The sequence below is a fragment of the Ambystoma mexicanum genome, chromosome 2p (assembly GCF_040938575.1).
Source record: "Ambystoma mexicanum isolate Mex_15411 chromosome 2p, UKY_AmexF1_1, whole genome shotgun sequence".
NCBI classification, from domain to species: domain Eukaryota; kingdom Metazoa; phylum Chordata; class Amphibia; order Caudata; family Ambystomatidae; genus Ambystoma; species Ambystoma mexicanum.
In genome coordinates, this window is record NC_090923.1 from 551,160,399 (window position 1) to 551,184,290 (window position 23,892).

A 23,892-nucleotide genomic window follows, 5' to 3' on the forward strand; every position below is an offset into this window, starting at 1 on the left:
TGTTTGTCTTCACAGGAATGTCTCTGGTATTAAGCTTTAGAGAACCTAAAAATAAAAGGCAATCTTTTTAAATATTATGCTAATCTCAATTTCTATTCTAAACAATTTATAACTCTGTTATCATACCTGAAGCCGATGCCTATATAGCTAATAGGCTATTTTCTTCTGTCTTTTTCTCATAACCAGGAGACTTCTGCAATTGTCTTTTCTTGACCAAACTTTAAATGTATTTTCAAGGAAGAACTTAATAACTTCGTTTCTTCACTGAATTCTTATTCCTTGCTTACTATAGTGACCTGGAAATAATTCCCATAATTATTACTAACTTATCTTTTTCGGTTAACAATTTCCTCATATAGAAAATGTTTAATATTAAATACCTGGTGTGGGTTTTGCAGAAGATTAATTTCACCATGAAGTCTTCAGGAATTGAATTAGTGGAAAATTCTTTCAGTCATAGAAATTCTGTAACGTTTTCAATTCACATGTGTGAAGCAAAACGAAGAGTCACAAGATTCAGCAATCCAAAAGATAGCCGCAACGCAAGCACGAAGAAAATCTCAAAATGGCCGCGACGTACTACGCACTTCCAAAATGGCCACGACGCTCGACGCACTTCCAAAATGACCGCGACGCTCGAGCGACGCAATAGGGTCCTTTTCACAAAGCGCGCGGTTAAAAAACAAACAATACGCGCGCAATAATTAGTCACGCTCGTAAGAAAAAGGTTAGTATTGTTAAAATATATATGTTTAGTAAAAAACAAGCGAAAACGCTCACATTAATTGAACAATCCACATTTTCACGAGAAAGAGTTAAGCTAGAATTTAAAAAATAAAATATATATATACAATAAACTGAACCAAATGTCCAAAAATAGTTCTCATGACAAAATAAAGAGTTCTTTGAATTTTTAAGACACAACACTGAAAAACTTAGCTTCGTCTTCACTTGAAAAATCTGCCGCTCAGCCAACCAAAGCTTCTTGGAATCTTCTTTCTTCTGTAGATCTTCCCTCACAATAACTGGAACTACTACTTAAATCCTGATATATATATTTATACTAAAAGATAGTACTCTACTATAGTTTAGTGGAAACTATAACTTTAATCACTGGAGAGAACTAAAACATGACCTATCCTGGTGAAAACTTTAATGAAAGGCAGTTGATAGTTATTGGAAACATTCTAAATGAAATCACAATGCTGCCTGTTATTAACTACACAATGGGTGCACAACATACGGCCCGCGGGCCAGTTGCGGCCCGCCATGCCCTTTTGACCGGCCCGCGAGGCACAAACACTTTCCTAATGGAGGGCGGCCCACGGCCGCCCTCCATTAGGAAAGTCTTTGTTGTCTTCCGGGCCGGTGAAAACACTGGCCCTCATTGGCTCAGTACACACACGCATCACGTCGCTCCTACGAGCCACGTAATGCGTGTGTGCTGCACCAATGGAGGGCCAGCACTACGGCTGGCGTGGTCCATAAGGCTTGATGCCGGAAGGCATTTCAGCCTTGGACCACGCCAGTCGTAGTGCGATTCCAGCGTTCCAGCTTACCTGCCGCTTACCTGCCTGCCTTCCAGCACGTCTCCGGTAAGTGGTCTGTTTGTGTTTGTGTGTCGGGTTTGTTTTGTTTTGCTTTGTTTGTGTGTGTATGTTGCGGGGGGGGGGTGTGTCGGATGTGTATGAATGTTTGTATTTGAATGTATTTTGTGTGTATGTTGAGATGCGGGGGTGGGGGAGTGTGTCGGATGTGTATGAATGTTTGTATTTGAATGTATTTTGTGTGTATGTTGAGATGTGGGGGTGGGGGGGGTGTCGGATGTGTATGAATGTTTGTGTTTGAATGTATTTTGTGTGTATGTTGAGAGGCGGGGGTGGGAGGGTGTGATGGATGTGTATGAATGTATTTGAATGTATTTTATGTGTATGTTGAGATGTGGGGGGGGTGTGAATGTTTGTATTTGAATGTATTTTGTGTGTATGTTGAGATGCGGGGGTGGGGGGGGTGTCGGATGTGTATGAATGCTTTGATTTGAATGTTTTTTGTGTGCTGATTTGGGGGGGTGGGGGGTTCGGGCCTGTATGGGTGCATGTTTGTGTGTGTGCTGAGTTGGGGAGGTGGGGCGTTCGGGTCTGTATGGGTGCATGCTTGAGTGTGTGTGCTGCGTTGGGGGTGGGGGTTTGGAGTTGGGGGGTGGGGGGTTTTCGGGTCTGTATGGGTGCATGTTTGTGTGTGTGCTGAGTTGGGGGGTGGGGGTTCGGGTCTGTATTGGTGCATGTTTGTGTGTGCTGAGTTGGGGGGTTTGGTTGGGGGTGAGGGGGCCATGGGGCATAGTGTTTGGTTGGGGGGTGAGGGACATGGGGCATAGTGTTTGGTTGGGGGTGAGGGACATGGGGCATAGTGTTTGATTGGGGGTGAGGGGGCCATGGGGCATAGTGTTTGGTTGGGGGTGAGGGGGCCATGGGGCATAGTGTTTGGTTGGGGGTGAGGGACATGGGGCATAGTGTTTGGTTGGGGGTGAGGGACATGGGACATAGTGTTTGGTTGGGGGTGAGGGGGCCATGGGAGATAGTGTTTGGTTGGGGGTGAGGGACATGGGGGATAGTGTTTGGTTGGGGGTGAGGGACATGGGGCATAGTGTTTGGTTGGGGGTGAGGGGGCCATGGGGCTTAGTGTTTGGTTGGGGGTGAGGGGGCCATGGGGCATAGTGTTTGGTTGGGGGTGAGGGACATGGGGCATAGTGTTTGGTTGGGGGTGAGGGACATGGATCATAGTGTTTGGTTGGGGGTGAGGGGGCCATGGGGCATAGTGTTTGGTTGGGGGTGAGGGACATGGGGCATAGTGTTTGGTGTGGGGTGAGGGACATGGGGCATGGTGTTTGGTTGGGGGTGAGGGGGACATGGGGCATAATGTTTGGTTGGGGTTGAGGGGGCCATGGGGCATAGTGTTTGGTTGGGGGTGAGGGGGCCATGGGGCATAGTGTTTGGTTGGGGGTGAGGAGGCCATGGGGCATAGTGTATCTAGGGTTAATCTAGTTAAACAGGCGAGATACAATAACTAAATAGAAATAAATTATAACAATGGAAAATGTGTATTACAAAATGTAAGTTTGAAATGCAAATAAAAATCGTTACCCCTCAAAAACATTCTTTTTCCATGTGTTTAGTACAAATTGGGGGTTTAAAAAGCCTCCTGCCACGCCCCGCCTACCGCCCCGCCCACATTTACTTTTCGGCCCACTATAGCCCTCATGTAAGGTACTTTCGGCCCTCTGTCAAAATCAGTTGTGCACCCCTGAACTACACCAATCACTGCTGGGAAAGTGTTGAAAGTGTTCCACCATCTTGGCTTGGGGCATTTTCATCTTTCTAAATGAAAGTTAGTTAAGGGAAACAATAAATAACAATGAAATAGAGCAACTAATTACAGGAATTGTTCTACTCTCTAAATAGAATCTATTTACTATTAAAACCACCTTCCGCTTCCAACTTTCCTGAAATAGTATTTGCAACACTCTATTCTCCTAGGAATTTTGCCAATGTGAGGTACAGAATGTGAGAACCTGACACAAAGCAGCAGTCGAAGCCATTGCGCCCCTTAAACCACGTAAGGCTAAACCAACAAGCCACACCAACACCTGGTTCACCCCAGACCTCCTCATACTCCAATCTGAGAAGGGTGCTGCGCTCACGCTGTGGCAAACCACACAGACAATTCTAAACTCAATTTTAAATCTAAAGCTAAAGAGTACAAAAAAGCTATAATCAATGCTAAAGCCATCTCGTTCAAGGCCAGAATCCAAGAAGCCCAATCTAACACCAAAGAGAGTTTCTCGATCTTCAGAGACCTAGAAACCCCACACCTACACCACAGAATTTCACCAAGGACAAAACTTGGTGCGACAATATCCAGTCTGCTATGAATGCCAAGCTCAACACCCGCCAAACCAAAATCCAGATAACCAGACAAGCACTCAAAACCCCCTCACAGCCCTCCTCACTACCCCCCACCCCAGCAGCACCAAATTCCTTCTCATTCAGGGAAATTAAAGAATCTGACATGATTAACATCATGAAAACCATCAAGACATCAATCTGTAAAAGGGACATATGCCCTGCCACACTTATTAAGGACTGTGCCAGCCACCTTGCCCCCTTCCTCACAGCATTTGTGAATGCTTCCTTTGCAGCTAGTAAAGTACCTGCATGCCTTAAGGAAGCCTTGGTCCGCCCCCTCTTTAAAAAAAACAAAACGTCCCTAGACCCTTGTTCACCCCACAACTACCGACCCATCACGACAGTCCCCTTTCTTCTCAAAATATTGGACAAAGCAGTTTACCCGCAGGTACAACAATTTATTGAGGACAATAAACTCCTTGGACTACGACAATCAGGCTTCTGCCCAGGTCACGGAAATGAGACAGCCCTACTTGACTTAAAAAACCAAATGGACGAGACAAGAGACGAAGGGAAACCCGCGCTCCTCCTCCTTGACCTATCGGCAGCATTCAACCTCATAGACCACCAAGTCCTATGCCACCACCTCTCCACCACAGCCAACTTCTCTCCCAATGCCACTGCATGGATCGCCTCCTTCTTGCAAGGGAGGACTATGCAGGTTTTCTCGGACCTTGCCGCAGCCTCACCCTCCATCCTATGCGGCGACCCGCAAGGATCATGCATCTTGTATACTAACTACGCCGACGATACCCAGATCTTCCTCACCCACACAGGAGACTATGACACTGACTCAAAGACACTCAAGCTCATATACAACAAGATACAAGCATGGATTGTAGCCATTGGCCTATGCCTCAACTCGGACAAAACCGAGCTACTCATAGTAGGCTCCAAGGTAACACTCAAGAACCTTGATTCCAAATTCAGTCATTTTACGATTGATAATATTAAATTCCCAGTGGCTAACGCAGTAAAAACACTAGGCGACTACCTAGACTCAAATCTAACGATGACTAGGCAAGTGAACACCATCGCCTCCACAGCAGCATACCATGCCAAACTGCTGACAGTGGCCAGACCTTTCCTATCTAAGGATAACTGCATCACAATTGCCAGAGCCATCACAGGATCAAGACTTGACTACTGTAATGCACTATTCTTGGGCACCTCGACCAAAAACATGACCAGACTCCAGACAATACAAAACAGCACTCTAAGAGCAGCCATGGGAATACCCAAGAAAGAGCATATCACATCAGCTAGGAAAGAGGCACACTGGCTCTTTAAAGCACTTGCCCTCACCCATAAGTGCATCCACCTCACTGCTCCACCATACCTTTGTGAGAGAATCCACCCCACCACATCCTCCAGACCGACCAGAACACCATATACAAACATGCTCATGATCCCCAGAGTCAAAAGAGCCAGAGCAGACGGGATCAGCTTCCCGTACCTAGCACCACTGCATTGGAATGCCTTACCACCACCACTAAGAGCTGAAGTCTCCCACCTAGCATTCCGTAAGTCGCTGAAAACTATGCTCTTCAACTAAACCTACCAAAGACAGAAACCCTACCGATTCTCATGTTGTAGCTAATATCTGTATTTGAATGTGTGTAAAATGCAAAGAGAATGTACCACAAGCTCAGAAAGGAACTGTACTCATGATATGTTTTCCACCACATGTATGTAACCTTTTTCTTAACTAAGGTCTGCCACAAGTAACAGTGCTGTGATGCCCTTGGGCTGCATGTGTGCTATATAAATGTAAAAATAAATAAAAATGACTCCTGGGCCTTCCTCGACCGGACCAAGCGCAGATGATACTGTCCCGAACTGGTCTCTTCATAAATCTACCTGTGTAGCCCCTACTTTGGAAATTTTGATGATTGGGCACAAGGCCCCAAATCATCTTGGGGTTGGCCTTTAATGCAAGCTATTCTCTGATTATCCTGAAGTGTTCCTTCTACGTCTTATGCATCGGAGTACTAACATGTGTTTCACTGGTCGTTAAATCAAATGCCTTTCTATTTCTCCAAAGGCAGAATGTATATATCTGCTTTGTAGTGTTTGACAATATTTGACTAGAGGTTTTACTTACTTAGGGTGTATTTAAAGGGCCTTAATAAACAATGGTATATGTTTATACTTGCCTGTCTAACTGGAATTATGGGTGCTGTTGTGTGGGCTCATTGTAACCCTAGACCACTCGCACACCCTTCCTGAGACTAAGCCTTTGCCGCTCTGCTACCTTAACTTGATTGGGTTTGGCTAACCTCCGCGTCTTCCGTGTTCACCATAATTGCATGGCCTGCCAAAATCCTCCCCCATGGCTGATTTAGGAAATCCATCTTCACAGGAATTTCCTTACCCGTGAGGAGAGGAGGGCGGCCAAAGGACAAGACTACCAAACGACAAGCGAAAAACACGTGGCATGACCCTAAAAATGTGAACGTGAGAAGAATAAAACACAATAGAAAAATATCCGCTGCCTCCAGCCCATCTTTGACACATCATGCCAGTAACAGAAATGTTACTTAAAGCAAAAAAAGGGATAAAAGGTACCTCTGCCACACTTCATAGTAAGATGATGTGGGCAGCTTAAAAACAAGGAATTGCATAATGAGGGGGCACTGTGCACCTGCATAGATAGCTTTAGGGACTGATCATAATCCCCAAAATAGATGGCAAAGTAAGTAAAGCAAAAATGCTTTACTTCTCGTCAAAAGTCAGGTCTGGACACAAACAGTAGCAAAACATTGGGGGGGGGGGGGGTTGGGGTTCCACACATTTCTATGGATTGACAGCAGAAAAAAGAAAATCTGTCCTTGGATCCAGGTCGTTGTTGGTCACGACTATTCTCTTTTTATAGCTTTCCTTGAATTTTATGACATGTTCCATAAAGTCGATCGGGGGAAAACCTTTGGACAAATTAACTACTTGGGGCATTCTTATGGCTCTTTTTAAAGCTCCTTGTTTTACACAAAGACAACCAATTCAGGTGACAGTTGATTCTGCTGGTTTATCTTTCCCAGTTTCAACCTCTAAGGGCTAAAACTGGGCTTTGTGCTAGCTCCAGCCCTTTTCAATCTGTACATTTTAGACTTCAGTGCCTTCTAGGTGCTTGGAATGATCCCCTAACGTGGGATCTTATGTCTACTTATAATTGGCTTATGCTAATTGCAATTGATCAAACTACGATTGTTCTCCAACGTTCACTAAGTAAAATGTAGGATTTTTCTTTGAACAAACATCCAATTACTATCGGTCATGTGTTATGCAATTATTTTTAAATAAATGGTCCATTGTTAAATCATTCACCTGGTACTTGGATGACTATCGACTTTCTGAAATTAATGATTTTAGGCGTTTGAGATATCTGATAAGTACTGGTTACACAAAGAGGTCTACCTTCACTGGCAAATGTAAAACAATTATCCCCATGTTAACTTTTACGTAGAAATGTACCTTTTTGGGCAAACGCTTAATGCAAAAATGAATACCTGTTTTGATGTATGGATCGGAACTTGATCTTAACATCACAAAGAAGCAACTAGCTATTGTGGATGGCAAAGCTTGGAAATCCTTATTAAACCTGCCGAGAACTCTTCCATCCAAGCTGTGAGATCGTAGCTGGGGTTGGTATCTTTACATACTAGGTTTGTTGAGAAAGTTGCATTGTGTATAAGATGCAGACCGCTGATCCGAACCGTTTTTTTTTTAAATTATTTAAAATTAACAATTAGACGATGCCAGAAATCGGTATCGTATAGCGTTCGATGATGGCTGTAGTGCATTTATTAGTAATATGGATTAAACTTTTAGTACATTTAAAGGCCTAATCTTCTCTGCAATTAAGAATGCTTTCAGTGGGATTGGTATTCTAACCACTTCTAATTTTTTTAAAACATATATTGTTTTCAAATCAAACTGAGTAAAACATTAACAAATATTTCGAATGGATTGTGTCCTCCAACGTATTCCACATCTTTGACATGCAATGTCCACAGCTGTGCACTTGGGAAACTTTTTCAGCAGAGGGTGTTCTGCGTCAATGACATCGGGTCAATGTCCGTCGAAGGCCTCCGTCGAGGGCGACGCCATCGGATGTTATATATAGAACGCACGGCGCCCGCAGCCTCAGTTCTGTTTTTTCCGCAAACGTGTTGCTTCGTGAAACTCTGCGCGCCTCGTGTGTTAACATCGTTGAGATGTCTTTTTTCTTTGAACCCTCCAACTCTGCGGTCTGGCTTCAAGACCTGCCAGGACTGCAAGTCAAAAATGTTGATCACTGACCCGTATCGCATTTGTTTGTGGTTCCTGGCAAGTCGCACGACACAGATGACTGCTCGAAATGCCAGTCACTGACTGCCAAGGCCTTGCGGAAGAGGAAGCTCCAGGTCGGTAGGGGCTCTAAATCTGTTAAGTCCCGAAAATCCAAATCGTCCAAGGGTGTTTCCACTGACGACTCGAGGGGCGACTCTCTGTGTCGGAAGGAGTCCCGTGGATCTCGGTCCTGGAGTGGTTACCGCCATTCTTCCTTGTTCCGGCACCCTAGGAAGAGCCGTCACCGGTCGCCTTCCCCACCCTCATTGGAGGATGGTCCCTCGAGGGTCGCATGCCCGACGAAGTCCTCGACTCCGGGGGAATGGGCTGCGTTTAAAGAACAAATGTTAAAGATTTTTCAATCGCAGGGCACGGGTCTGGTCGTGCCTTCTAACGAAGCCGGCCAGGCCAGGATCGGTCTCGTACCGTGGCTAGCACGCCTTCGGGCTTGGGTCCATGACGCGACTCGCATCGGGAGCCTTCGAGGTCCCGTACGGACAAGGATTCGAAAAGTCGCTAGAGACGAGCTTATAGGTCTTAGTTCTTGTCCCCAGCGAGACGGCAGAAAACTACTGAGGGCTCGATGCCGGCATCGACTCGTTCAGCGCCGTGTCTGTCCGACTCGGACATAGACACTTTGCCATTGTATCAGCCCACGGTGCTGTCGACGCCGAAGCCTTCGACATTCATGACGTCGAGGTTGTTCACGCTTTCGACGTCGAAGCCTTCGGCGCTCTCGACGCCTTCTGGTATTTTTGCCTGCAATCTACCTTTTGGAGTACCCTGATGTGGTGGATCCTCCTAGGAAGGCTATGGTGAAGTCTGTGAGGCCTGTTTTGGACTCCAGGCCCTCTGTCACCAGACCTAGGTTTGAACTCCCTCTGGCTGACATTTATGAAGAGGAAGAAAGGTCTGAGTTTGAGGACCCTGGTGAACTTGATGAAGCTCCACTTTTTTCTGGAGACAGTCAGTTGGAGGAGTTGAGGCAGACCCTCCATGACGCCAGTGGGCTGGACACTTCCCCGGAAGTGGAATTTGGTAGGCCTGAGCCTGGGGCTCATGCAGAGTCTTCATATAGGAGGCTCATGGCTAGGGTCTCAGAGTATCTGGGCTGGTCCAGTCCTCCTGAAGACTTTGTGCAGGATGATCTAACGGGCATCTTAGATCAAGGTCCGTCCTCTGACCCGGTTTTACCATTTAATCTTACCTTACACAAAAGGGTGGCAGCTGCTTGGCAGTCCCCAGAATATCTTCCAGCTGTTAATAAATCTTTGACAAAGAAATAACTCCCTACGTTTTGTGAAAACAGCTATTTATCTACTCACCCCACTCGCGAGAGTTTGGTGGTATAGGCGGCTACGGCCACATCGAGGTAGGCAGCGTACCCTACTGTCCCGTGGATAGGGACAAGCGCTTCAATGGTTGGGCCCAGAAGGTATTTTATGCTGGAAGCATGGCCTTGAAATCAGCCAACTCCACTTGTGCCATGGCAAGGTTCTCACACACTTGGTGGAACTGTTACTTTAGCGGCTGAGCATATTCCCGAAGGGGAAGAAAGGGATGGGTTCCTTGCTCTCGTGCAGGACAGCAAGGATGCCATGTGTGAATCCCTTCAGTCGTGTTTGTATACGGCAGACAGTGTTAGCCAATCCATGGCTGCGAGCACCGTTATACGCAGATTTGCATGGTTGCGGAAGTCGGGTTTTGCTCCGGATGTGCAGGCCCGTCTTCTCAACATCCCTTTGATGGCGCCCATTTGTTTGGCAGAAATGCTGACGAGAGCCTTGAGAGGTTGTAGACCTCGAAAGCTGCGGCTGAATCTTTAAGCGCAGCTGTGCGTCAACCTCCGCCTTTTTGTCCTAGGGGATAGCAATGGAGGGGAGGTTATTTTCGTTACTACTCCTCCTTTGGTAGAATGAGAGGGGCCGCCAGTCAAAGGGGCCAGCGAAAAAAGTTCCAGTGGTGGTCGGGGAAATTGTGCTGCCTGAGCCGCTCAAGCAGCTGCCTCTTTGTCTTCAGGCACTGCCGCAGCCGCTTCCAAACAGTTATGAGGCCATGTCCCATGGTTCGCCGGTTGGGGGCAGACTCTCAGCATCTCGAAGAATGGCGAGACAGGATCTCGGTATCGCAGGATCTTCTGTGGTGGGCCAACGAAGGGAACCTGATGAGGGGGGAACCGTTTTGGCAACCGTGGCCGGAGGTGACTGTAGTGATGGATGCTTCCCTCACAGGATGGGGCGCTCATGTCAACAACTTGGCCGCCAGCGGTCGTTGGTCTCCGTCGGAGTCAGACTCCACATCAGTCTGTTAGAGCGGAGTGCCATCAGGCTAGCCTTGAAGGCTTTTCTGCCCTCTATACGGGTGAAGAGTGTCCTGATCATGACGGACAACACAGTGGCAATTCAGCTCTGGCTCAGGGCTATCCAGCAGGGAATTTCGATCTCGGCAGTTCATCTGGCCGGAGACGAAAATGCGGCGGCGGTGGACACTCTGAGCAGGCAGAGCACGATCTCTCACGAGTGGTAGTTGGCTATGGAAGTCCTTCAGAAGAGCTTCGCCCTTTGGGGAACCCCGCAAGTGGATCTCTTCGCCACCAGTGTCAACCGGAAGTGTGAGATATTCTGCTCAAGGGAATTGCCTCCAAGAGGAGCCTTGGGAGACGTGTTCGTGATAGATTGGTCATTCCCGCAGCTATACGAGTTTCCTACAGTCCCCGTCATTCCTCAAGTTTTGCAGCGGTTCGGTTCCCACATGATGCTCATTGCTCCGGATTGGGCTAGTAGAGCGTGGGTACCTGGACCTTCTAGAAAAGTCAATCTGCCCTCCACGCCGTCTTTCCTACTGAGGAACTGGTCTCGCGCGGGGGTGTGGGCGGGGTGGGTGTGGGGGGCATTGGCTGGGGGTCGGGTAATCCATCCAGAGGTCAAGACTCTCAACCTTCACGCTTGGTATCTGAAAGGTTGAGGTATAAGGATTGGGACCTCCCGGATGATGTGATGGAGGTGTTGCTTTCAGCCAGGCGGCCTGCAACAAAATTCCTGTACCGTTGGCGTAAGTTCTGTGTCTGGTGCAGAGGTCACAATGTTGATCCTTTTCAGTGCTCCATTCCTATGGTTTTGTCTTTCTTACTTTCTTTGGCCCACAGGGGCCTTCGAGTTGGTGCCATTAAGGGTTACCTTAATGGCACGCTATCTATCTTTAAGCGCTCATCTGAAGAATGTTCTTACTTGAAGAGTCCTTTTGATTTCTCAGTTTCTTAAAGGACTGACTAATATATTCCCGCTGTCCCTTTTCCAGGTGCCGGTTTTGGATCTGAATTTGGTTTTGAAATTTCTCATGGGTGTTCCGTTTGAACCTTTGCACTCCTATCCTTTGAGATTACTGTCCTTCAAGACTGTTCTTGGTTGCGGTTACTGCCCCTCGCAGAATGAGTGAATTGCAGGCACTTTCATCTAAGCCACCCTTTACTGTGTTTCACAAGGTCAGGGTTGTACTGCGGGTACGTCCCTCTTTTCTACCTTAGGTAGTATCTGAATATCATTTGAGTCAAAAGGTGCTTCTTCCATCTTTCTACCCTCCTCCTCTGGTAAGGAAGAGGAGCGACTCCCATCGGTTGGATCCTAGGAGATCTGAGCTTTTACATTTCTAGGATGTCCATGGTCCGAGTGGATGTTCAGCTCTTTGTAGGATATGCTGGACACCGATTGGGCCAGGCTGTTACCAACAGACCTTGTCCAGGTGGATTATCCTCACCATTACGGATTGTTACCGATTGGCGGGTAAGGACCCTCCTGGAGGGTTGCAAGCTCATTCCACTACGGGCGTGGCTACTTCCACAGCCCTCCAGCGGGGGGGTGCCTATTAGGAATATCTGTGATGCAGCCACATGGGCTTCAATCCACACCTTTGTTAAAGGCAGTTCTTTATTCCGCAATCTGATTGGGAACTCTAAATTCTTTTCCCTCCTTCATTTACTGCTACTGCTTTGGGAGTCTTTCATAATGTATTCCACATCGCCCTCCCAGTCTGCCACTCTGGAGAATTTACTATGCGATTGCATCTTAAGTTTCCGCACTGCTATGTGCAGTCAAGCAGGCATGAGACTGGTGTCGCACATTCTGAGGGAAAAAACTTCAACTGAGGCTGCGGCCGCCGTGCATCCTATATATAACATCCGGTGACGTCGCCCTCGACAGAGGCCTTTGACGCATGACACCCTCTGCTGAAAAAGTTTCTGAAGTGCACAGCTGTGGACATTACATGTCAAAGATGTGGAATACGTTGGAGGAACATCAAGTTGAAAGAATGTTACCAGTTGTAAGTAACTTGTTCTTCTCTCCCCCCACCCCCCTCCTCAGGTGGCAGTTTGTCGTTGTCTAGTTTGATTTACATTTCTTGAATAATGTCAAAGTTTCTAATATTGTGGGGGAGAAATATTGTGGGGTCACCAGGAATTTAGGATGCTGCCCCAGTTCGATCGGAAGGCTTCCGAGTTCCCTTGTATCTTGTACGTCATCAACTCCATGTCTACGAATTTCCATACCTCTGCGAGCCAATCCTATATGGTTGGTGGGCGCTTCTGCTTCCAGTGTTGGGCTATTGCTAGCCATGCTGCTATTATCAGTCATCATCCATCTGTTGGGTTTTCGTGTATGTCCTCTGCTTTGGGTCCCACCTTCCTGCCAACCATATCTTACTTCCAATCCACTAGTTCCTTGCACCATTTCTTCCACTTGCTTCTTTACCTCTTTCCAAAAGTCTATGGCCTGGCAACCCCACCATATGCTGTGCCAGTCCCCTTTTACTGCGCATCATTGCCAGCAGGCGTCACTCCTGGTGGGAAACATGGTATGAAGTTTCTCTGGGGTGTAGTGCCACTGCAGGCCTATCTTTTCCCATATTTCCTGCAGTTGGATGGAGTGCATCAGTTTGGGGATCTTATTCCATACAGCACGCCATTGGATTTTTATCATCGGATCCCCCAATGTTTCCTATTTCTTCATGTACTTCCATGTTATCTCCTCCCCTTGTGCGTTTAGAAAATTATGTAAGCTTGACCAACTTTCGGGATGTCGTGATTGTGGTCATATAGACTCCGAATTTGGTTAGTTGTCTCGTGGCCGGTTCTCTGTTGCGGGGGTGCTGTAACCAATGTCTCAATTGTTTATTGGTATTCCTCTGTGGCTTTTATCCCTATCTCTTGTATGCATTCCTGGAATGTCCTTAAGTTCTGGTCTATATACATATCCCTTATTTTCGTACAGCCAGCTTGTGTCCAACTGAGCTACGCTTTCTGTTCCCTGCCCGGTTGAAATTTTGGCTTTCCGAACATTGGCGTAAAAGGGGACTGGTGTGTTGTGAGTGTTCCCCTTTTGAGCGCCGTGTCCCATGCTTCTATCCCTGCACCCACACCTCACTTATTTCCGTGTTCGGATGTCTGTGGGTTCTGTGCAACTATCATAGGTTTGACAGGGGGGCGCCGGCCACTGCCAAGTCTTGTTTTACCCAGATATGTTGGGGGATTGTTCTACCCATTCTTTGATAACTCTCAGTTGCACTGCCTCGTAATATCTCCTGAAGTGGGGAAGCGTGAGCCCACCTTCGCTCCTTTGGACCGTTAGAGTCGACATCGCCATCCTCTGCGTCTTGTGTTGCCATACAAATGTCAGTCTGCCCCACCATGATAAGTTGAGGATTCCACTTTGCAAGGTCTGCTTTCAGTCGTGTAAGAAGGTGTGGGTAATTGGCGCTATATAGGTGCTTAATTGATGGTGAAAGTTTTATCCCTAGGTATGTGATATTGTCCTGGGCTATGTTGAGTCGGGTCGTTTGGTCCAGATTGTCCACGATTGCCTGGTCTGCTGACATGTTCAAGATTTCTGACTTGTGGCTATTGATTTTCAGGCCTGAGATCGCCCCAAATTGATGTAGTTCCTGTAGAAGTGGTGGAAGCGAGTGCTCTGGTTCTGACACTGCCAAAAGCATGTCCTCTGCAAATGCCATGATTTCATGTTCCTGTCCTCCCATTGTTATTCCTATTGGGGGGGGGGCTCTCACACATTCCAATCAGTAATAGCTCTAGAAATATTGCATACAGGAGCGGTGAGAGTGGGAATCCCTGTTTTGTCCCTTTGGTTGGGGGTATGCATGTCGAGAGGTTGCCATTCAGTGAGATTCTCATCGAGGGGGATTTGTAGTTAGCTTTTATCATCTGGAGATATTGTTGTCCGAATCCCATGCGTTCCATTGTGTGAAATAGTTGTGTCCATTCGACCCTGTCGAACGATTTGTCCACATCTAGCAACATGAGGATCGCCAGGATTATGGAATGTTCCACTTTTTGGATTATATGTCTCACCCTAAGTGTGTTGTCTGCTGTTTGCCTCCTGGGGATGAATCCTGATTGATCCGATCCTGCTATCGTTGGTAACAACAGGGACAGTCTTTCTGCCGGATCTTTGTGTATAGCTCCGCGTCTAGGTTTATTAGTGCAATCGGGCGATATGAGCTTGATTGAGCAGGGTCTTTTCCTGGTTTGGGGAAAATAACCAGTTTCTCCTCATTTATTGTGTTGGTTATGTTTCCTTGCGCTTTAATCCTATTAAATAGTTCTGTCAGTTTTGGGGCCAACATGCCTTGACATTTTTTGTAGAAGGTGTCTGTATACCCGTCTGGGCCTGGTGCTTTATTTCTTGGCAGTTTTCTGATTGCCTGGATAACTTCCCCAACCACTATCCAAGAATCGCTTGTAATGTTGTCCATGTATGCCTTTTGGGCTTCCTCCCTTGGTTGTTCCGACGAGTTTAGAGCTTGATAGTAGGTTGCCATTATGTCTCCCATTTCTTCATTGGTCGTTCTAAACTGCCCTTAGTTGCATTATAGTCATCTTGCGGACCTTGTCCCGAAGTTGTCTTGCCCGAAGTTTATCCTCTATGTTGGCGCTGATATAATATCTCTGTTTTGTTCTCAGTAGTGCTAGCTCCGCCTTTGTATTGTGTAGGATCGTGAGTTGCCCCTGTATGTGTTTCAGAGCCACTTTCGTCTTCCTGCTTGGGTGATTCACCATTTCTTTTTGTGCTTCCTTTAGCTTCTCCTCCAGGTCTTCTTCCCACTTGGTGCAGTCTCTCCCTCTGCGCCTTTAATGCTATCAGTTCTCCCCTCAACACTGCCTTGAATGCATCCCATACTACCCACTGTGCCGTTCTCTGCAAAATACAGTTCTATCTTTTCTTTGATTGTTTCCCTCATCAGGTTATCTTGGAAAATGTTGAATGGGAACTTCCATTCCCATACTCGCCCCCTGGTTTTCCAATGTTGAGTGACGTTACTTTTGGAGCAGGGTCCAAGAGTGTAATCAGGCCTATTTCAATGTCCGCAACCTTCCCCACTAATCCTGAGGAATCCCAGACATAATCTATCCTGGATTGTGAATTATGAACGTGTGAAAAGTGGGTGTAGCCTTGTGTGTCCCCTTTCTTTGCTCGCCATATATCAGGAAGCGCTAGTGCTTCGACGGCTGTTTTCAAAGCCTTGTATGTGAGCGCCTGCCTGAGCTTCTGTCTAATGTGGGAGCCCATGCTACATTGAGGTCGCCCCATTATAACGTCTCCCGTGGCGAATCCTTCTAGGGCCGTGAGAGTCCCTATCCTGCCCTGTCCTGCCATGAGTTGGGTGCGTATATCGATGCCAGTGTGTATGCTCTTCCGTCTATTTTCACGTTCAAGAAAATGGACACATGCCTGTAGCCTATCCTGTATGGCTACGAGTACTCCTGCTCTTTTCCCCTCCGTGTTTGCCTGGTAGGTCTGTGTAGCCTCCCCTTATCCTAAAATGCGTTTTATCCCTTTTCCGTACTTGGGTTTCTTGATACATGATTATATCTGCTCCCATCTTCCAGTCCTGTCTTTCTAATTGGTTCCGTTTGACCGGAGTGTTCATCCCCCTAACGTTATGCGTCAGGATCTTGATCGGTCTTGAGGTCTTATCGATAATCTGTCCACTCCTGCCTTCTTGCCTTCCCACATCTCGCTTGACTGTTGCGTGTCCTTGGGTAGTATCTCCCCCACCCATCCTGCCCCCCTCAGTCCCTCCTTTCCCCTTGTATTGTTACCTCCCCCCTCCCTTCCCCAACTTCCCCTCCCTCCTGAGTTGGGGGCTAGGTTTCTATGTGCATCCGGACGATGCGTCCCTCGCTCCTTGCCCCCATCCGCCTCAAGTCAATATTGTGAGGATTCCTAAACCCCACTTCGGATTCCGTTTTTAGCCCTTCCTCCATCTCCCCAGGGCCTGTTTAGTTGGTTTCCAGGTGTCTCCTTGCCCCCTTTCTTAGTCTCTCGTTTCTGTATGTTCATTTTCCTTCCTCGGGTCGTGCCAGAGCGTGATTCTCTGCCATATTCTCCTTCGCCCCTTTTTGTCCCTCTCTGTTTTCCTCCCTCCTAGTCTGCTGGGGCCGTGCAGTCTGTCTTGCGTCCGGGAATGGGCTTTTTGATTCTTCTTGTTGCATTCCCAAGATCTGTTCCCCTTCCTCGCATGTCGTTATCCGATGTTGACTCCCTTCCCAGGTGAACAGAAGACCAAATGGGAAGGTCCATTTGTATTTCACTTGTTCTGCCGACAGGTGGTGGACCACTGGGCCCATTTGTCTTCTCTTTTGAAGTGTTGATGGCGCTAAGTCTTGATAAAGCTTCACCTCCTGGCCATTAATTCTCATTGGCGTTGCTTGTCTTGCCTTTCGCAGAATCTGTTCTTTTTGGGCAAATGATGACATGGCCGCTAGCACATATCTAGGTCTAGTCACTGGTTCGGTCCCTCTTCTTGGTCCCACCCTATGCAGTCCGATGATCGATATTTGTGGCTCTGTCTCCTCTGCCATCACTTCTGCGAAGTCAGGTGACCATCACTTGTAGATCTGTCCTCAATCGACTCTAGCAGATTCTTAATTCTTATATTGGATCTCCTTCATCTGTTTTCCTATTCTCACACTGGATCTCCAGGTTGGTAGTGGCGCGTGCCAGTTGATGCAGCTCTTCATCCGATTTCTGAGTGTCCTCTTCGACTTGCTGGCCAGCTTTTTCCAATATGTCGGTCCTCTCTTCTAGTTTTGCAGCATCCATCTTTACTTCTTGGAGGGACTGCTTCATATCTTCTTTTAGATTCTGAAATTGTTCTTGCATGAAGTTGCCTCTGCAGGTCCTTAAATCAGCTCTGCATGTCGGCCTTGGTCATTGCGTTGTCTCCCATTTCTGGCCTGTCTGTGTGAAGTGAGTCTTCTGGTGTTTACCCGCTTTTACCTGTGGTTGTCTCGTCAGTGCTCCAGAGTTGCTTTAAGCCTTTGTTTTCTCTGGGTGGAGGCTGGTGGGGGGGTGAGCATGTGTCGTGGTCTTTGCCCTGGATTTTGACATCAATGCTACAGTTTCTGGATACCCCTTGACTCACCCCTCCTTTTTTTGGGCCCTTCCTGATTGGCCACTTATGAATGATCTTTGTGTCCCTATGGCCTCTCCTTATCCTGTTTACTCCAAGGTTGTTGTCTTTGCCTTCTTGTATTGCGAATTGTGTCGGTGCTTGGGGGGTCGTTCGTTGTAGCCCTGGAGGGTGGCTTCCCTTCTGGATCGGGATAAAGCCAACCTGGTCCTTGTACTCGTGGGTTGCTCCTCTAATTCTGCCCCCCCGATTGGGCCTGTGCAGTCCTCGCCGACCACTCTGTAGGTCAATGCTCCTGCTGCTGGGGTTTGCTCCTTGTGTCTGGGCTAGATTGCCCGGCTCACCACTCTATTTTCGAGGCTATTTTTGTGTCCGGCCGTCTTCCCTGCTTGACTTCTTGACCCGCTGGGTGTGGTCCTCTTGTAGCTGGTTATTTCTATCCCCTGGGGCAGTGCTGGTGGCTATTTGCAGCGTTCTCTCTTCATTGATAGCGGTGCCCCTTATAATTTATCCCTCCCTCTCTCTCTGGTGCTTACCAGCTGGGCCAATGGTTATGCGCCTCGGGTGTGGGGGCCGTTGTTGAGCCGCTTTGATAACAGGGGGAGGCTGCACGTGTTTATTGATGGTGCCTATGCACCCGAAGGATGGTCGATTTGAAATGCGGATGCCCCCTCTCGTTAGCAGTCTCAGCACTATGCTCGTGATAGAGGCTTGTCTCCTGCTCCGCTGGATTGCTGTGTTCTGCGGTGGGCTTGCAGAGGATTACTCTGTGCACCCCACCTTCTCTACCTCCTCCCTTCCCCCTTTACCCTTACCTCATACTCCTCCTCTTCCTTACCCTCTCCATCCCTCCTATCCCCTTCCTCCCTTCCCCCGCTTGACTCTTGTCTCACTTTCTCCGCCCTTCTTCCCTCACATTCCTGCTCTTTCCCCCGTCTGTAACTCCTCTATCACCTACCACTCCCTTGTTCACCTCCCCCCTACTACACCCTCCTCTCCGCTGTAATATTGTAAGTTCTTTATGCTGTTATCAGGTTGTGGATTGTCATCTTATGCTTGCTGTATGTTTATCTGTTCTCATGTAAAGCACTTTGGAGTAAAAGGCTATATAAATTCAATAAAATACAAAATACAAATACTTGTCTGCATCCCTCGTTGAGTCCCTTGACCACGCGCTGCTGATTTGTTACTGCTGCTGTTCACCCTGTGCTGCTGCAGATGGCGTGATGTGCCCGGGTCACGGCTCCTCCGTCTCTCGAACCTACTAGTCTCCTCCGCTGCTCCTGATTTCCAGACCACCTTACTGGAAGCCAGAGGGTGGAACGGTGTCGCCCACACCCTCGTTTTTCTGAATGGGCGTCTGCTTGACCAATGTATGGGCCGTATACTGGCCCGATGTGGCGCCACCTGCGGTCTCTTCCCTTCAGCTGGCATAGTGCGTCTCTGCTTTGCGGTTTGGTGCAGAGCTCCTCGGCTGTCCCTGTGTCAGTCCGTGGCTTCCGCTGGGGTCCTGCCTTCGTTTTTCTTTTTCTTTTTTTCTTGTCTGTGTTTCCGCATGGGGGGGATAGCGCACAATCCGCTGTGGCCTGGGTGTTCCGATTGTGCAGCCTATATCTTGCGGGGGCCGAACAGGCTGTCAGTCTCTTTCCTGCCTTTGGAGCATGTTGTTTCTTGTGCTGATTTGGGGCTGTGGAGCACCCAGAAAGCTTTTTTGTATTGCTTTAATGTGCGGCCCGGCGGGGAGAGACTCGAAGTACGTTCTCCTCGCCGGCCGCCATTTTGGAATCCCACTTCTGTTTTTTAGATTTTCAGTACATATTTGAGGGATTCATGCTATGCAACCATATCCAAGGCATCTACTGAGCTAGGAAGTAGCAGTATTGTATATGTACTTTTGGTTTTGTTTGCTTCCCACAAACAACATACTAGGAGCTCCAATTGCTAGAGTCTAGATTGTGTCAATTTGGTAAAAGGAACAGAATTATCGGGACCCTTGAGCATATTTGTATCAGGTTTCATATATTTCGCCTTAGAATCATTTACTTTAGGAAATTTGCACATAATGAAGATGCTCAAAATGTTGTAATCTTCTTGCTGCCTCTGGGTAAACACAGAGTTGTGGTCAGCGGCCCTCAACAGAATAGTCTGGGGTCGAGTGGTGACAATCGAGGCATATATTTGGGGCACTAGAGACCTTCCGGAGGTGGGGAAGTTGGGGTACCAGCCCAAATGGATCGCAACGGGGGTGCAACAACTGAAGCACAGAATAGAACAGAAGCGTTTGGCCCCCTTCAGATACTTGCAGGTGGCTCATGGATTGCACAATAATGACCACTTTACCTACTTATGACTGCAGCATGCAATGCGTCGTGAGGGTAGGGAGGATTGAGACCTTCCGGAGCACTCACTGCTGAAGCCAACTTGCTAGGTGAGGGAATACCAGGAAAGGTAATCATGACACTCTACCAAGTGATCAACAACTTCTCAACAGCCCCACTGCTCAAGCAGAAGGAGCACTGTGAGAGGGACCTAGGGAATGTTGAGGAAGAGGATTGGGTGGGGTTTTTGGGGGTCAGCAAGGGAAACCAGAGTGTCTAGCAGACAACGTCTGGTGCAGTTCAAAGTGTTACACAGGGTATACTACACGAGGGCTCGGCTGCACAAAATGGGGAGGGCCCTGGACCCTAACTGCCTCACCTGTGGCGCAGTGGTGGTAATTGTTTTACACACTATTTGGCCTGCCCAAGAATTCGGCACTTCTGGGGGCAGTCCAAGCAGCTTTAACAAGAGTCCTGGGGAAACGAGTGCTGGACTGCCCGAAGCTCTGCCTACTGCACGTATGGGGGTAAGCAGTCTTCCTCCAAAGAGTTAAGTTTGATCAAGACAGGGTGATGGTGGCCAAGCGGGATATAGCAGCTGGGTGGGGAGCCCGTCGAAACAGGGGCTCTCCTCTTGGAAAGAGGGGATGAACCATTGTTGTGACCTGGAAATGCAGGAGGCGAACTGAGGCAGGACGTTGGGGAGGGATCCAGTCGCAGGCAGGCAGGGGGAGGGGGGGTAGCGGACAGCAGGAGTGGGCAGCATTTTGTGGGGGACATGGGATGGGCAGGATCAGCATGGGGGAAAGTGGAAGGGGGGATATTACCATTCTATGGAGGGTGGGTTGATTATGCATCTCAGGTGTTTTATTCGTTTTTTGCATTTTGTTCTGTTTGAAATCTCAAAGATGGTTTATAATAGTCATCCTTTTCTTAAACTTAAATTTCTCGTACTTTTAACTGTTTTGTTATTCGTGTAAACTTTAATTTAAACAATGGGCACAATAAATAAAATATTTAAACAAATATTTCCTGGTAGTTGCCTTATTCTGAATGTTTTGAATTTGCAGTTCACCAAAATCCAGCAAAGGAAAATGAAATCATTTAGCCAATATCATGTTTTGTTTGGGAGACGGAGACCATGTACATACAGATAGTTTGTCTTAATTTAAGGCCAGTATATAAGTGGTAAAATCTACCTGCAATATGAACATCAGATTTAAATCCTAGTGGTTCAACCCAATCATTCATCCTTCACAGGGTGGTCAAGTGAGTACCATTACGTTGGGTAATATCAAGCACACAGAGCACCTCGTTTTGTGTCCTTTGCTACAGATGCTGTCATGATTATTATTTTGTTTTCCTATCGGTAGGGTACAGCTTCTTTTTAGGGATATGTGATTCTATGTTACATTACAGATTTGACCTGTCTTACATTTATAGAGCGCAACCTGCTATCCATGTATTCTTCAGTATAGTAAGGTTGATACACATTACAAAAGTGGTACTTGACCAGAGAATGTAAATTAATATTTTCCAGGAACTGAAAACCTGCTCTTCTCCTGGACTTTCTCCATCAACTGGCCTTTCTATCATGTGTGTGTGTGTGTCCCCTTTTATTAACTCGCCCGTTTAATGTGTTGTGTTTTGATGAAAGTCTGGAATTGTGTTTATATAGTTGTTGTTCTTTGCAGGCCGGAGCCTCGTCACCTACCGGAGAAGCAGAATGGCATCAGTGCAGTGCGAACGATGGAGGCATTTCATTTTGTCAGTTATGTGCCAATAAAAGGGCGATTGTTTGAGCTGGATGGGCTAAAGGTGTACCCTACAGATCACGGTAAGCGCTTTTCCCAAGTACACATGAATAACACGCACCATCAATGTAATGCACGTTGAAATATATCCTATTAACTAAGTTAAGTGCCTCAACATATTGGGTAATCTGAACCAACTAGAAATTCCCACATCCCTAATGCTGCAGGTGTAACCACCCAATAGCTCGATATCCCCTCCCTTCAGTAATACTGCAGGTAACACCATCTGTGCAGTTTCACTCCATTGAATGCAAAAATCCACGGTGGGCTACAATGGTTGTAAAAATACCGAAATTGTACAACTCTGGTGAAAAATCTAAGATGTTTTAGGTAGATTTCTTGAATAGTTTCCTGCAACCTGGCTAGCATCCGTGAAAAAGCAGTGGGGGGGGTCAGTCATGAGATGCCATGAGAATGTCCTTGTGGAGTTGAGAGCTTGGATTCTATTTTGGGCCTTACCCCCTAAACTTTAACAGCTAAAAACATTTATTTTCAAGAAGTCTATCAGATCCCACATCATAACCTGGCGTTGCAATCAGCCATTTGCAGTTCATTTGAAGGATGCTTTTCCCCATGGCCTATCTTTAAAAGTTCAGTATATGATTCATCACTATTGTACTAGGTTTTTAATATTAGCCTGAATAAAACCCTTTGGTATTTGTTAAACAGCGAGCTCGGGTGACATTGGAAAACTGCCTCCTTTCAGTCTTTAATGAAAGTAAAGTTAGCCTGTTTCTCAGAGCATGCATGAGTGATAAACGTACCACAATGTACTACAAAAGTGAGCAGGGAATGATGACACTCACCGAGGAGCAGGTACTTAAATAATTGAAGATACCGGTCTTATTGACAATGTCCAACGGTGCCAAGAATTGGGTAAAGCGCATGATTTGTCTAGCTCTTCTACTATTGGACTAAAATTGCTCAGTTGGAATGCGGCTGGTGTTCGTAACAGACTAGATGATCCTGATTGGCGAAATTGGTTCAGAAATGATGACATACTGTGTTTACAGGAGACCTGGCTGACAGATGATTACCAATTGATAGATTTGTTTTCTGAATATTGGGTACCTATCTGTGTGGCCATTAGGGATTGAGGGTTGGTAGGCCATGTAAAGGCCTTGCGACCTTAGTGCGCAGGGCCCTTGGTTGCAACCCAGTCTACATCTCTAGCCCCTCTGATAAAATAATTTCTACTTCCCAGGGTGATAATGCTGATAACAAGCTTCTTATAGGTAATATCTACTTGGATCCAAAGGAGGATTAAATAAATATATTAACATCTAATGGTAGGTTAGCGGACCTTCTTATAATTGAGTGTTTCCAGCACAATTTTAATGGGCAATTTTAATGCTGAGCTGCGTGGTTCCACAGAGCTTGAGCCGGATAGGATTCTTCTAAAAGTGTCCTCTGGCATTTCTATGAGAAATCAAAATATGACAAGTGGCTATTTGCGTGGGACTCTACTCGATTCCTTTTTGCATTATACTTCCCTAGTTGAAGTGAATGGGAGATGCCCTGGTGATGACCCCCCCCAAAATATACTTATAGTTTTCGTGCTAGAAACTCTTTGGTTGATTACTGCTTGGTGGACTGCTATTCCTTTAGGAGAGTGCTAGACGTTGTGGTCTTTGAGCTTTCCGAGAGTGATCATAATCCATTTATTGTCTCATGGAATACGGCCCTGCCAAATTTTGGCTTTATGCCTTCTGCTAATTCTGATTAACTACTTTTAGCACTGGTATCAATGAAGCTGCCTAAAGATAAATTAGTAACCATTCTAGCAGACATAGACTATAAGCGAGAATTTCTTTGCTCAGGACCTCATAGAAGATTCAGGGGCCACTCTTATGGCATATTAGATACTAACTGTCTCTATTGCCAAATTGTGTGTGTACCCCCTCCATTCTTTATTTTTGGTCACCAAACTGGAGCAGAAAATTATGCTTCTTGGTTAGCGAGAGCTAAATGTAATTTGTGGCTTGCTGCCAGGAATAAACCGAACAGGAATAAACTGAAGACAGTAGAGTTTATGTATAACCTCAA

General features: G+C 46.9%; 1 protein-coding gene across 2 annotated transcripts in view; it reads left to right on the plus strand.

Moving 5' to 3' along the window:
- The window catches only part of BAP1 (BRCA1 associated deubiquitinase 1), a 545,466-nt gene that overhangs the window by 296,452 nt on the left and 225,122 nt on the right, over positions 1–23,892 (plus strand). For both annotated transcript variants that reach the window (XM_069644004.1, XM_069644005.1), the window contains one exon: positions 21,727–21,869. In XM_069644004.1, the coding sequence (XP_069500105.1) occupies positions 21,727–21,869 (143 nt within the window). The remainder of the gene's footprint in view (positions 1–21,726; positions 21,870–23,892) is intronic.